At 39.1% G+C, this 15849-nt stretch overlaps 1 protein-coding gene across 1 annotated transcript in view; it reads left to right on the top strand.

The window, feature by feature from the left end:
- Window positions 1-15849, top strand: part of DNAH6 (dynein axonemal heavy chain 6) — a gene marked incomplete at its 3' end in the record, with an annotated part of 180030 nt that overhangs the window by 163856 nt on the left and 325 nt on the right. The window contains exons 70-75 of the mRNA XM_084235770.1: window positions 7163-7292; window positions 9248-9375; window positions 11838-12023; window positions 12586-12658; window positions 13469-13620; window positions 14763-14985. Coding sequence (XP_084091896.1) covers window positions 7163-7292; window positions 9248-9375; window positions 11838-12023; window positions 12586-12658; window positions 13469-13620; window positions 14763-14985 — 892 coding nt within the window. The remainder of the gene's footprint in view (window positions 1-7162; window positions 7293-9247; window positions 9376-11837; window positions 12024-12585; window positions 12659-13468; window positions 13621-14762; window positions 14986-15849) is intronic.

Below are 15849 nucleotides of genomic sequence, written 5' to 3'. Positions count from 1 at the left end.
CAGACACATCACCCAAAGCAGTGATAGTGAAGACAAAGATAAACAGCTGGGACTACATCAAATTAAAGAGCTTCTGCACAGCAAAAGAGACAATAACAAAAACAAAGAGAAACCCCACCAACTGGGAGAACATTTTTGCACCCAACACTAATGATAAAGGACTGATCACAAAAATCTGCAAAGAGCTGATGAGACTCAGCAACAACAAAGAAAATAAACCAGTCAAAAAATGGGCAGAAGAGCTAAAAAGAAACTTCTCTGAAGAGGAAATGCAAATGGCCAACAGACATATGAAAAAATGTTCAACATCACTTGTCATCAGGGAAATGCAAATCAAAACTACCATGAGATACCATCTTACACCAGTGAGAATGGCACATATTAAAAAAACTAGCAACAACAAATGTTGGCGAGGGTGTGGAGAAAAAGGAACTCTTCTGCACTGTTGGTGGGAGTGCAAACTGGTCCAACCACTATGGAGAGCTGTGTGGAGATTTCTGGACCTACTAAACCTAGAGCTTCCATATGATCCAGCAATTCCACTCCTAGGTATTTACCCAAAGGACACAGAAACATCAATTCCAAAGAGCACCTGCACCCCTATGTTTATAGCAGCACTGTTTACAATAGCTAAGCTTTGGAAACAGCCCAAATGCCCAAAAATAGATGACTGGATCAAGAAGATGTGGTACATATATACCATGGAATATTACTCAGCATTCAAAAAAGATAAACACATGCAGTTTGCAGCAACATGGATGGCGCTGGAAGGGATCATGCTCAGCGAAATAAGCCAAAAAGAAAAAGAAAAATACCGGATGGTCTCACTCATAGCAGGAATCTAGAAAACTTAAATAAGGGACCAGGAAAATGAATATAAGAAAGTGAAAATCAAAATCAACAAAAAACTATGAACCAGAGACACTTTTTGGGGGGTGGGGGGCGGGAGGGGAAGGATTGGGGTCAGAATGGGGCGTTTGCAATTGTATGGGGGAATATAAAATAAAATTTAATATTAAAAAAAAATTTAGCTATGGTATTAAGTTTTTTAAAAAATCCCACTTCTTATATGTGTTTAAGACCTAATCAGTATGTCAAAGTAATATTTGTAAGGATATCTAGCATATGAAATATAATTTTAACAATAAAGATCTAAAAATCCCAGGTTCACAGCTCCTCTGTCAGGTCAGTGATTGAAGAGTGTGGTGATAGGGGTTTCAAAGCCACAGACTCTCCCAACTGAAACGGGATACATCTAAAAGGCCTTAGACAATGCTATACACATCCCACCACCCATCTGGAGACCTTACTGCACAGGGGCATCTAAACATGAAAGACAAAAAGAATAACCTTCACCACAAGACCTGCATGAGAGCTACATAAAGAAGGTTTGTAAGAGGTTCCAATAAATATACGTGAGAGAGAGATCGTGTTTCAGAATAGAAGAACAATTGAGAATATTAAGCTTAGAAATTTCTAAGCATGAAAAGCAATTGAAAAAGAAAACACATTAGAAAGAGCCAAAAGATGTGACTTTATCAAAAAAAGTTGATAATAAATTAAAAGACCGACTTACAAAGCAAGACATTTTTGAAACCAACAAAAGAAAAAGACATAAAAAGCTAACTACTGGGCCTCCCCGGTGGCACAGCGATTGAGCGCTGGGTTGGGAAGCTGCCCGGAGCCTCTGCAGCGCCAGTTCGATACCCAGCTGCTGGTGAGGGTCCCACATGGCGTGCAGACCTCTCCTGCCGCCCGCTGCTCCCCTCAGCAGTGTATTTCGTCACTCTGTCTGTTCTGCTCTCCACACTGGCTCTGGTGAATTCTCTTACCCTCCCACGCTTCTGACTGTACCCAGTGCTTGTATAAATAAAATAATCCTGTCAAAAAATGGGCAGAAGAGCTAAAAAGAAACTTCTCTGAAGAGGAAATGCAAATGGTCAACAGGCATATGAAAAAATGTTCAACATCATTTGTAATCAGGGAAATGCAAATCAAAACTACCATGAGATACCATCTTACACCAGTGAGAATGGCACATATTAAAAAAACTAGCAACAACAAATGTTGGCGAGGATGTGGAGAAAAAGGAACTCTTCTGCACTGTTGGTGGGAGTGCAAACTGGTCCAACCACTATGGAGAGCTGTGTGGAGATTTCTGGACCTACTAAACCTAGAGCTTCCGTATGATCCAGCAATTCCACTCCTAGGTATTTACCCAAAGGACACAGAAACATCAATTCCAAAGAGCACCTGCACCCCTATGTTTATAGCAGCACTATTTACAATAGCTAAGCTTTGGAAACAGCCCAAATGCCCAAAAATAGATGACTGGATCAAGAAGATGTGGTACATATACACCATGGAATATTACTCAGCATTCAAAAAAGATAAACACATGCAGTTTGCAGCAACATGGATGGAGCTGGAAGGGATCATGCTCAGCAAAATAAGCCAGAAAGAAAAAGGAAAATACCGGATGATCTCACTCATAGCAGGAATCTAGAAAATTTAAATAAGGGACCAGGAAAATGAATAACTATAAGAAAGTGAAAATCAAAATCAACAAAAAACTATGAACCAGAGACACTCTATGAGGGGTGGGAGGCGGGGAGGGAAGGGATTGGGGTCAAAATAAGGGGATTGCAATTGTATGGGGAATATAAAAATAAAATTTATTTTTAAAAAAAAGAAATCACTAAATCAGATAACAATATTATTTTTTAATTTTTTTATTTTTAATGTAGTATTTTTTAATTGAGGTAATTTTAGTTTACATCACTGTATGTGATTTGGAGTTAAAGGTTCATACCTCTTCAGATGTATGTTACTGTACCACACCTACCACCAAAATACCCATAGTCTTCTGATGTAGAAACTTTCTTATCTGACACCTGGAGTCTGAGGTAATTTTTGTTAAATGTTTTGGTAAAGTTTTTTATATTATAACAATCTTAACGTAGGAGCTGATTTCCTGAGTAGGTATTATTCAAGGATAACATTTTGTATATATATAACCAATATTTTGTATATATAATACCAGTATAATACCAATATTCAAGGATGGCCTACTGAGCTCTAAAATTTGTGTACAAACATTAAATCTATGGGCCTTAAAGTCAAAATACTATTGGGACAGAAAAATTTTCCTTCTCAAAGAATGTTTTGGGTTATTTGGTATGTCTAGTATTAAATTGGTGTAAGACAGATTAGTAGGAAAAAATCAAATTTAATTATGTGTGTGCAGGACCCACATTAAAAATATGATTCAAAAATAGTCTGGCAATTAAACTTACATACCATTTTTAGCTGAGAAGAAGGGGCCAGGTGTCTCAAACTGCAAACAGTATCAAGAAAATATACAGGAAGTTGAGAAGCATAGCAAATGTAACCCTGCCATGAAATAGTCTTCTTATATAAAAAAAAAATTACTACTAATAGCCTATTATTGACTGGAACCCTTGCCAATAACAGATGATTGATTTACTCTCATTTTTGTATGTTACATGTATAATATACAGTATTACAGTACAGGAAGTTAGAGAAAACAAAATGTTATTAAGAAAATTACAAGAAGAGAAAGCACATTGAGAGTACTCTATGTACAATTCAAGTTTACATCATTTGTTTACAAGGAAATTCACATATAAGTGGACCCCCATAGTTCAAGGATCAACTCCATATGTTCTTGCAATATTTGTATTAGCCAAAAATATATTGAGGGCTTCTTTTCATGTGTAAATGTATGGACATACCTCATTCCTTTTAATTGTCCCATTGTATTCCATTATATAGGCATAATTTTTCTTGATTATTCCCAAATGTTTTAGAAAACCTAACTTTTCTGGTGGCAAGTAGCATTTGCATCAATTCTAATTAGCTATTTAGAAGGGAATAAAAATGCTGAAAATTTGATTTTCAAAGTCTTACAATTGGTGATATACTGAATTTTATTATACTTTAATGTTATTTTGTTACTTATATGTGTTTTAATAGGAGAACTAAATTTTATTTAGAGATTAGTAATTTTCATAGTTAATTTTAGAGTCACTTTACTGATTGAAAATGTTAATAAAGCCTTTTTTTTGTAAGTACCAAAATAAATAAATAAATAAATAAATACATCTTTAAAAAAAAAAATCTTGTAGTTTAAAAAAAAAAAAGCTAACTACCTATGCATAGGACATTTTCCAGGGTAGACCATAAATTATCAACAGTTTTTAAAAGGTATCATTCAAAGCATTTTCTCCAACCACAGTGTTAGGATAAAGTTAGAAATCAATAAAACTATTGTAATTATAAAACAGTACGGTACTGGCATAAAGATAGACATATAGGCACACCTATGGAATAGAATAGAGAATAAACTCTCATAAGCAAATGATTTTCGACAAGGACATCAAGACGATTCAACAGGGAAAGCACAATGGTTTAACATGATGCAGAGAAAACTGTAGATTCACATGCAAAAGAACTAAGTTGAACCTTTAGGTGAAACCATATGAATTCATAAAAAAATTAATTCAAAATGGATCAAAGACCTGAATGTAATACCTAAAATAATAAAACTCTTAGAAGAAAACATAAGGCAATGTTGGATTTGGCAATTATTTTTGGATATGATACTAAAGACACAGGAAATGAAAAAAAGATAAAAAATTTGGATTTCATAATTTTTTTTAATTTTGTGCATCAAATAACACTATCAACAGAATTTTCTCCCACCAAATGGGAGAAAATATTTGTAAATTATATACCTAATAATTACTATATAGAGAATTCCTAAAACTCAACAACAAAAAAACAAGCAACTCAATTCAAAGATGGTTAAAGAAGAGATATTTCTCCAAAGATAAATAGGTGTCCAAATCTATTTATTACATAAACATACTAGTTATTGTTCTCGACATGACATGCTCTTCTGATGTGGTGCTGTCATTTATAAACTAATAGTCAATAATCACATGAAAGATGCTTAACATCACTAATCATTAGGGAAATGCAAATCAAAACAACCATGGCACATCTGTTAGGATGGCTACTATCCAAAAACAAAAAAAAAAAAGAAGAATGAAAAAGCAAATGTCGGCAAGGATATGGAGAAATTGGAACACTTGTACACTGCTGGTGAGAGTATGAAATGATATAGTCACTTTGGAAAACAGTATGGCAATTCTTCAAAAACTTAAAATTAGAAATACCATGTAACCTCGCAATTCCAATTCCACCCAAAATAATTGATAATAGGGACAAGAACAGATATTTGTACACCCATATTCATAGCAGCACTATTCACAATAGCTAAACTATGGAACCGACCCAAATTTCCATCAATGGATAAATGGATAAGCAAAAAATGGTCTATACACACAGTGCAATATTATTCTACCTTAAAGGGGGAGGAAATTCTGCAGTATCCTACAACATAGATGAAGCTTCAAAACATGAAGCTAATTGAAATATCAGTCACATAAAGACAATACTGTGTAATGCCACGTGGGTATTTAGATCAAAATCATAGAGCCAGACATGGATGATGGCTGCCAGGGGTTAGGGAGAGAGAAGAATGAAGAGTTATTTATCTAATGGATACAGAGTTTCAGTTTTACAAGATGAAAAGAGTTATGGAGATTGATAATGGCGATGGTTGCCTCGCATCATTATTGTATTTAATATAGCTAAACTGCATGCTTAAAAATAATTAAGATGGGGCCTCCCTGGTGGCACAAGAGAATGAGCACAACACTGTGAAGCTGCCCACAGCCTCTGCAGCTCAAGTTCAATCCCTGGCTGGGGAGCTACCCACATGGTGCAGCAGACCTCTCCTGGCTCGCCTGCTTCTCCTCTCAGCAGTGTGCTTTGGTCTATCTACCTGTTCTGTTCCCCGCTGTCTCTGGTGGATCCTCTCTCCTCCTGTGCCTCTGGCCTGTACCCCAGTTCTTGTAATCTTAAATAAATAAATCTTTAAAAAAATAATAAAATAGATGGCAATTTTTGTGGGTATTTTACCATAAAAAAATTGGAGAAAAATAAATTATTCTCACTATAGATTTACTTCTATAAATCAATAATAAGAAACACTTAAAATCAAAAATACAAAATACTTGAAAATTGTATAAAGATATAATAGAGATGGCCAGTGAACATATTTTTAACTGTTTAACTGCTAATCCTCAAAGAAAAGCAAAACAGAACTATTTCTTTACCTATTAAATTTGAAAAGAGATTTTGAGCAATATTGTTGAGAATGTAAATGGTATGTTTTTATAAACCTATGTAGTAATACCCAGTTTTTAAAATATTCCTTTAGTAATGTCATTTGAAGAATTTCAAAACTAGTGGATGAAATTCATATACAGTTACTCTAGTCACAGAGTTCTATAAAATCTAAAAACTAGAAATGTCCAAAATAGTAAACAATTGTATTAATTACGGTGCAGTCATACAACTATGAATGTCACATAGTCACTTAAAGTGTGAGTCATGTTTTTCAGCGATGTAAGAAAATGTTTATTAAACTGAGAATGAGTACTACATAAGTTGTATGGATTCAGTGCTTTAAACTATATGTACATATATAAAGAAAATGTCAAGGGATGGGCGGGGGGGGAGGGTAAACTAAAGGTATAAATATCCCCGCAAAGCAGGATTATGAATATTTCTTCTTTTATACTTCTCTGTGTTTTCTAAATTTTACATAATAAATAAGCCATAATATTCTACTAGTTAAGGAAAATATTTTAAATAAAAGTATGTTCTAAAACTGCATTCTCATTATTTCTTCCTTTTATGACTGCCTTTGAAATTATAAGCTAATTTTTTTAACCATTTCTCATTGTGGTAAAATATATAAAACATGAATTTATCATTTTAACATCATTAAGTATTCAATTCATTGGCATTCAGTACATCCATATTATTGTTCAACCAGGAAAATTTAATACTGACAACTATACATTGTGCATTTCCAATGGGCACATTTTACCCACGCTGTCTGCAATATAAAAAATAAAATTCTCTTGTTTTTGATAACTGCCTTTATTTCTGTAAGTAAACTATATGTGCTATAACTTGTTTTTTTTTTTTATTCCTTGTGGGTTTTGTTTTTTTTTTTTTTTGAGAATTTGTGTCTTCACTGTTCTATCTCCTCCCATCATTACAGCACAAAGAGACCAACACTTTAATCAATGTCATACTTGAGGTTCAGCCAAGGTCATCATCTGGTGGAGAGGGGAAAAGCAATGATGAAATTGTCCAAGAACTTGTTGCTTCTATTCAGACCAGAGTTCCAGGTAATAAATAATTCCTGGCATTTGTATATAATGGGACTTTTTAGGAATAAACTCAGAGAGCTGAGTGATACACAGGTGTCTAAATCTGTTTATTACATAAACATACTAGTTATTATTCTTGACATGGAATGCTCTTCTGATGTGATGCTCTCATTTATAAACTAAAAGCCTGCAACATCCTGACATCTCAACTGCGAGAGCATTAGCAACAAGTTGTTGGTTTCTAGCCCAAGGTAACTTGAATCAGACTTTTTCTCGAGCTTCCTAATATCTCTAGACCTGTCCACTAGCCCCAATATGGCTACTTAAATTTAAATGAAATTTAAAATTCATTTCCTCACTTAACAGTAGCCACATTTCAAATGTTTGTTGGGCAACACAGATAAGAGAACATTTCCATCAACTGAGATGTCCCATTAGACAGCCCTGCCTTAGACTCCATTTCATTTTTTTTCCAAGAAAAATGGCCAAATTAATTTCACCTTTTCTAGTGAGTTCAGGAATCTTCCTGAATGATCACAGAGATTTATTTTCACTCTAAAGTGACCATAGATTTCTTGATCTATTGTAAAAGTCAACTGTGTTTCTCTACTACATTTCTGACACAAATGTGGGGGTTTTCACTCATAATAAGCAATCTCCAACTCTCTAGATCCCAACCGGGGATTCTGCAATTCAGATACAACACTAATTACCCAGAGTTATTACAGACCCCACAGGATAAGGACTCAGTCCTCAGACCCCACAGGATACAGAACTTTTCCCCACTGCAGATGCCTGTCACAAATCCTAGATTGTGACCTGTACTTCTGATCAGCTAATTCAAAGTCAAGAGTCCCCACAACCCCTTTCTCGAGTTCTATAATTTGCTAGAAAACTCATAGAACTCAGTGAAACACTTATTTACAGGTAAATTTATAGGGTATAAGAAAAGCTACAGATCAACTGCCAAATGAAGAGGTACCTAGGGGAAGATCCAGAAGAGACCCAAGTGCAAGATTTTCTGTCCTCTTGGGGTCAGGAAACCATCCTGCCAGCACAGAAGCTCTCCAGATCCCTTTAGTAAAAGGTTTCGGAGAAGCTTCATTCCTAGTCATGATTGACTAAAATCACTGGCCATTAGTGATTAACTCAAGCTCGGCCCTCTCCCCTCAAGAGAAATCAGAGGGTGGAGTTGAAAGTTTCAATTCTCTAGTCACTGGGTGGGTCCCCTGACAACCAGTCCCCCTTCCCATCCTTAGGGTGCTTTCCCAAAGTCACCTAACATAAACTTTAGAGTGGTGAAAGGGGCTTCTTGTAAATAACAAAACACTCCTCTCTCCTTTATCACTCAGGAGCCAGGGTCAAAAACCAAATTTAAAAGATTTTTAAAATGATGCTCTCACTCTTTATCTCTTGAGAAATGACAAGGGTTTTAGGAATCCTTAGAGACAGAGGATCCCAGGAGACAGGGATGAAGACTAATATTTCTTATACCATGGTATCAAAAAAGAGTCTTTGAGAGCTTTGGTGGTGGGAGAGTTTAACAGTGACCCCACCTGAGGGGAGAAATCCTATACTGTCAAAATATGACTAAGGATATAAAACAATGGTGCTTCATTAAATACTTTTTTTAAAAAACTACCACTTCTCTAAAAGCCACTAGCGGAAAGGGACCTATGACACCCCAAAAGCTGCTAAGCTACTGCTTAAAACAGGCCTTCAAAAGAATGTCTACTTGAGTAGTAAGTTCTGTTAATATTGAATTAATTTTTAATAAACATACAATAGAGGACTAGATGGATAAAGGATGCTAGTGTTTACCACTGAAGTCTGCACAACCTGACTCCCATTAGAATAGGCCCAGGCACAACCTTCACAAAAGGTTTAGGTAACTGAATTATTATTATGATGTATTATTATGAAGAAGGAAATCAATGGTAATTCACCTGAGGAATCCTCTGTGTGTGTTTCAGAAAAACTAGAAATGGAGACTGCTTTTGAGAGCCTTTTCGTCAAGGATCCTCAAGGACGGCTTAACTCCTTGACCACCGTTCTGGGACAAGAAGTGGACCGGTTTAACAGTCTGCTGAAGTTAATCCATGTATGGGCACTCACGGCCATCACTGCCGTTGGGTTTCAAAGCTTTGTAGAAAATTGTATGATAATATGAGTGGGCTTAGACTTTTCCCTTCCCATCACTTCAACAGTTCCATTTGGATATACTCACAACTCTTCAAGACCCACTGGTCTAAAATTGAATGTACCTCCTCTAACAAGTCTGTCTTCCCTTTTTCTACTAATGGTTTAGTGAGTATATAACAAATCCTCCATCTCCTCATGACCCTAACTTAAAATTACCATTGACTCACTAAAAATTTGACCAGGGACTAAGCACTCAGTGGGAGAGATTGAGTACTGTTCTTTTTTTTTTTAAAAAAAGATTTATTTATTTTTATACAAGAACCGGGGTACAGGCCAGAGGCTTGGGAGAGTGAGAGGATTCACCAGAGACAGAGTGGGGAACAGAACAGGCAGACTGATTGAAATACACTGCTGAGGGGAGCAGTAGGTGAGACAGGAGAGGTCTGCCGCGCCATGTGGGTATCTCGCTGGCTGGCCGGGATGGAATCAGCACTGCAAAGGCTGCAGGCAGCTCCACAGTGTGGTGCTCAACCGCCTGCACCACCAGGGATGCCTGAGTACTGTTCCTGTGTCTGGTTTGCATTTCATAGCATAGTCTTTATAAAGACTGTGAAAACAATGTGGCCACAAAATCTACTGTAGTATCTGCTACCTGGCATGTTCTAAATGTAGAATCTCTGATCCCTCTCCAGATCCGCCAAGTTAGAATTCCTTGAGGAATTCCTGGAAATATGAATTTTAAATAAATCCCCCAGATGATTTCACTGCAACTAAAATCTGAGAATAATTGTTTGGTCCTTTGCCTTATGCTCAAGAGTACTTTCTCTTCAGATGCCCTTGAATTTATAATGAAGGCTAAAGGTCTTCCTGATTTCTCTGTGCAGAACTTTGATAAGAGAAACACAAAAACTATTAAAGAGAATATTGTGCACTACTAACAGGAAAAGTTTTACTGCCGAGCAGGGAACTAAATACTTTGCACAGAGTCAAGTTTCAGTGATAAGATGGGGGAGGACATCTGGGATCAGTCTTCTAAAGCCAAAGACTATCTGTCCATGCTAGAAAAGCAACCTCCAATGTTACTGGCATTGCTGGCAATGCATTGACTTGTGGGTTAGGGGGAAGAAGGTTAGCTGAACACTTCAAGCCTTCACCCTGGACTCCAGCACCTAGTCACAGTAAATACAATGTCAGCAGTCCAGGGAGCCAGGTAAAGGCTCATCATTTATACTGAATGAATCGGAGTACAGATTAAGCTACTGTGATAAAGAGGCCCAAACACTGTGTCTAAAACAAAGTAGAAATTCACTTTTCTCTCACTAACAGCCCAGAGGTAGGGCAGGAAGTTAATCTTGTTTTGTGAGCTAATCAGAGGATTCCAGCTCAGGAATTTTCTCTTCCAGATTCAACAGGTAGCTACCATCTCTTGGTCTAAGGTGGCTGCTGCAGCTGACCCCTTTTGCTAGATGTGGGGAGGGGGGTGCAGCGGGGGAGAAGCTAAAGGCAAACAGCTTCCTCATAAAAATGTATTCTAGAGGGCCTCCCCGGTGGCGCAGCGGTTGAGCGCTGGGTTGCGAAGCTGCCCGCAGCCTCTGCTGCGCCAGTTCTATCCCCGGCTGCTCCCCGGCCGCGGAGCGGCCACCAGAGGAGGGTCCCACATGGCGCGCAGACCTCTCCTGCCGCCCGCTGCTCCCCTCAGCAGTGTACTTCGGTCCTTCTGCCTGCTCTGCTCCCTGCTCTGGCTCTGGTGAATTCTCTCACCCTCCTGCGCTTCTGACTGTACCCAGTGCTTGTATAAATAAATAAATAAATCTTTAAAAAAAAAAATGTATTCTAGAAATTGCATACATCATTTCATCTTGTATCCCACAGGGCCAAACCTCAGCTGCAGGGGTGACTGGGAAACATAGACCAGGTGGTTTGTTCTGGGCCCAGCTAATACTATTAGTCAAAAATAATAGTGTTGGTCCTCTCCTCCCTCTTCACATTATGTTGTTTCACCTCCTCAAGATAGACAAGTCCAAATATCACTTCCCGCATAAAGCCTTCCTGGAACACCAGCTCTTGCCTCCACCACTGGATGATTAGGAACCCCTCCTCGGGGCTCCATCATTTTCAGCATCTGGGTCTGCCACTGTCCTTTTGTGTACAGTGCACCATCTTGTTCTATAATTTTCCCTCTATGAGTATAGCTCCCCAATAAGCAGTGAACTTCCTGAAAAGCAGGTAGTATCTTTGTTTCCCTTGTGCCTCACATATATTAAATCTTCCTTGAATATTTGAACATGTAAGTGAAGAAATGTAGCTCTCAAGTTGCCCCATGGCCACTTTTGGTCAAACAATAATATCCACCAATAATGGAGGTACCTGGCAGCAGCCATGAATGTCATTCCCACCTGATAATGATATCTGTTCTTTCAGACTTCTCTAGAAATGCTCAACAAAGCTATTGCTGGACTTGTAGTGATGTCTGAAGAAATGGAAAAGGTGTATAACAGTTTCCTAAACAACCAGGTTCCCTCTCTCTGGTCCAACACAGCCTATCCATCCCTGAAGCCACTGGCATCATGGGTCAAAGACCTTATTCTGAGGACTGCATTTGTGGATGTAAGAAAAGTCATTCATGTGGGATTTGATGAATCTGGCAACATGATTGCTCCTAAGGTCCTTAGGAAGCTCTAGTTAGCTGCAAAATTCACAGCTGTTGAGAGGTTGTCTGAGCCCAAAAACCAGAAGCTTCCAGCGTAGCATCACTTTGAAAGCTTTATGCTGATTATAATGTAGCTTACCACAGGCCCTTATCCCCAACTTCCTCTACCCACATTCCATTTTAATTCCAGGCCATCCTTGGAGTTTCAGGTCTAGTTCATGGGACCCCACTGTGAGATACAGAACCAGTCTGACGTGGGTCCAAATTGCCAATGTGCCCTTGCCAACCAGCATCTCCCTCTTCTATGCCCCCTGTTATAACCAGGTTCTGGGTTTAGGGACAGGCTGGTGGGTGAGGAGCTGGGACAGGGCAGGCAATGACAATGGGGCTGGTGACTCACTTAGGACTGATTTAGATTCTGACTTCTAAGAGGTTCTCCAAAATATAACTTTGACTTAAATGATAAACTTCATCTCGGTGGGATAAAAAATTACAACATGGTATGCATTTCTCCTTTAGTTGTGGCTCAAAAGAGGACAGCCTAAGTCCTTCTGGATCTCTGGTTTCTTCTTTCCTCAAGGATTTCTAACAGGTATGATTGCTTTCCCTACAAATACCATAATTTGCTACATACTGGGTTGTAGAAACTGGGAAAATGTCATGGCTACGGATGGCCTGCCTGTGGCTGGTGATTATAGGGCTGTCCAACAAGTCTCCGTCTGCTCTTCCTCGCTTGCCAGGGGAAAGGAGAGCAGAAATAGCAGGTATTGCCCAACAACTAATCCCTGCCCCTCTCAGGTTACACAGGTGCAAGTGTGCTGGCCCTGTGAACACAGAAAGTGCCCCAGTTTCCCATGTGACCCCAGGCTCAAGGTCCCCTGCTCCCCACCTGCTCTAGCCCAACTCCTAGCAGCTTATTTCCCTCTAAAAATCCTCCTCATGTCCCTCCAGCAGCCCATGGAGATTCTGGCTACGTTCTCCCAGAGGGGCCAGGGCTTCTGAGCTACAAGATGCTCATTAGCGCAGCCCTTATTCTATCTCATTCTGAATCCCTAATAACAGCCCATATAAGACACATTGAGCAAGATGCTAAAGTGGGGGTGGGGATTTAGAACTCTGAAACCCCTTCACTGGCAGGAAAGTACACTTCAGGTGTGGCCTTTTCCCCTTCTGTCTTCCCAACCATGAGCAAAACTTGTACAAGCCTTGGCTCCACTCTCCCAGCATCACCACACACTTCCTCTCTCTAGGCCTAACTCAGAATAAAGAGATGGTGGTTAGATCTTCTCAAGGAGAGGAAGCCCTCTAGTGCTAGAGCAGCTTGGTTGGGGCAAGTTGGGACCATATTTGGGCAGTAGCGGTGTTCTTGGAAGACTAGTCTTTCTGGTTTTCATGTTTACAGGAACTCTTCAAAATCATGCTCGGAAATACAATTTGCCTATTGATGAGCTGAGTTTCAAGTACAACATTATTGCTACCTACCGGGATCAAGCTGCAGTCACAGAAGCTGCCAAGACAATACAGTTTGGACAAGAACTACCTATGGACATGGAGGTAGTGTCCCCGTGGCTGTTGTGGTGGCAAAGCTCTGTCCTGCTGTCATTCAATATTTCATATGATGTAAGGTCCTGCACGACTTCCCTAACACCTCAAATTGCATAGCTAGCCCATCTCCAGGTTCTCCTGCAAATATTTGCAAGATCCTGTATTTAGAAGAGCTTTAGTTCTATTACAAACAAGCAGAACCTTTGTGTTAGCTCACTTGCCTCCTTTGTGCAATTTAGGGGAATGAGCCCCCTTTGGAACATGCCAGGTGGCACCTACACAGGACTTGGCACGTGGAGAGCAGGATGGTTTCCAGCCTCTACAAGGCAAACCTGCACAGGTTCATATAGCATCCCCCAAGCCAGGAAAACCCACTCTACCCTGCCACCCCCTAGAGACAAAGTTCAGGACACTGGAAAGTAAAGTCCAGCCAAAGAGAGCTTACCATCCTCTTAGTCACTATAAAATGCACTACTTGTGCCCACACTGCTTGGTCCTCTGCCTGAAGGTCTAAAGCTCTAATTACCCAAAGGTCTAGGACACCAGAACTGGCCAAATTCACTTAATGTTTGAGAAATGGTGACATAGAAGTCCATAATTGGCAGAAATTGTTTACCAGTGGCAACAGTCAATCACACTGAGGGAATCACACTAATTCAGAAGGATTTAAGAAATCAAGCATGATTTCTTTAAAAAAAAAAATGGGGGGGTGGGACTTTCCATAGGCACTCTGCAAATATTGCAAATATATAATCTGTCTTCTAGGAAGGCACCCAAATCCTTGAAAGACCTCACTAAAAATAAATAGGTGATGATCACAGCCTTCTTATCCCATCTGCTTCTCATGAAAAGAGGAAAAACATAATATCGTGATACCAGAGAGTCTTAAGGCCCTAACTAGGCTTCTGGGAGTGATGGGGGGGAGGGACACAGGTATTCCCTGTTAGACATCCTGGTGGAGTTTGAAAAGTCAGAGATTAAAGAAAAAGCAAGTTATCTTACCTTTCAGAACATCAGTATTCACCCTAAAATATAGGTAACAGCACCAGTCTCTAGTGCTTCTGAAAATTAAGTAATGGGAAATAGGAGACAGCCTGCCACTTTTGATCCTCTTTTCCTCTTCTGACCTTTTCACCCGGGATATCTTTCAGTTGCCCTCTCCTGAGGATGGCGTTCTCGTTCATGGGATATTCATGGATGCTTCTCGATGGGATGATAAGGAGATGGTGATAAAAGATGCACTGCCTGGACAGATGAATCCAATGCTGCCTGTGGTGCATTTTGAACCTCAACAAAACTATGAGCCACACCCAACACTTTACCACTCCCCACTTTATAAAACCGGCGCCAGGGCAGGCACTCTGTCAACCACAGGTAAGGAGATTCTGAAATTGGTACCAATAAAGACCAAATGCAAGATACAATCAAAGTGCAAATGCTAAGCTCGAATGTGCAGAGGGAGCTCTTGGGCCAATTAGGCTTAAAATGAGGTCAAATTTATAAATGTTAGAAATTCTATATACTTGAAAGCTGCGTGTGGATTAATGTCATGAAACGAATGCTTGCTTTTACTAGTCTAATGTCTAGAATATTGTTTAGTGAGTAATGACTTCTAATTTCAAAGCCATGTGCTCTGCAAACACTAAAATCTCTGTCTCTCACCAAATACATTGAGACTCAAAGAAAATATATTCCATAATAAATGGAAATTCATACTGCAAAAAGGGACATTTGAGTTATGAAATTGAGATACAGTCCTGAAAGAAAAAGAACCAAAAAAAGAAAGCCATCGCAACAGATAAGCTAAGTATTGAACATAGACAGCTAAAGAGTAAGCAAATCAAGTGAGCTGAGGAAATCTCTCAAAATACAGCATAGTGCAATTTTTTTCCAAATTATGTTTATTGAGGTAAAGTAGGTTTACATCTTTGTGTCTGCTCTGGGGCTGTCGGTTCAAACCTCTACAGATGTATACTTTCACACCCTGCCCAGTGCAATTTTTAAAAATTAAAGTGACATTGCGGAAAACACCAAGATTTCCAACATTTATCTAGTAGATGATTTGGAAGGAGGAAATAGAGAGAAGGGAAGGGTGATAACATTTGCAGAAATAATAGCTGACAGATGAATGGATCTGAATGGATGCTCAATATACCAAATGCAGCCCCTGAGTCCCAATTAAGGCTCATGCCTAATCCTACACCCAGAATCAGACTGCAGAGAACTTGAAACATAGTC

This window comes from Talpa europaea (genome assembly GCF_964194135.1).
Source record: "Talpa europaea genome assembly, chromosome: 6".
Taxonomy (NCBI): domain Eukaryota; kingdom Metazoa; phylum Chordata; class Mammalia; order Eulipotyphla; family Talpidae; genus Talpa; species Talpa europaea.
Note: the sequence above shows the minus strand (reverse complement) of the source record. Positions and strands in the feature narration are given on the sequence as shown.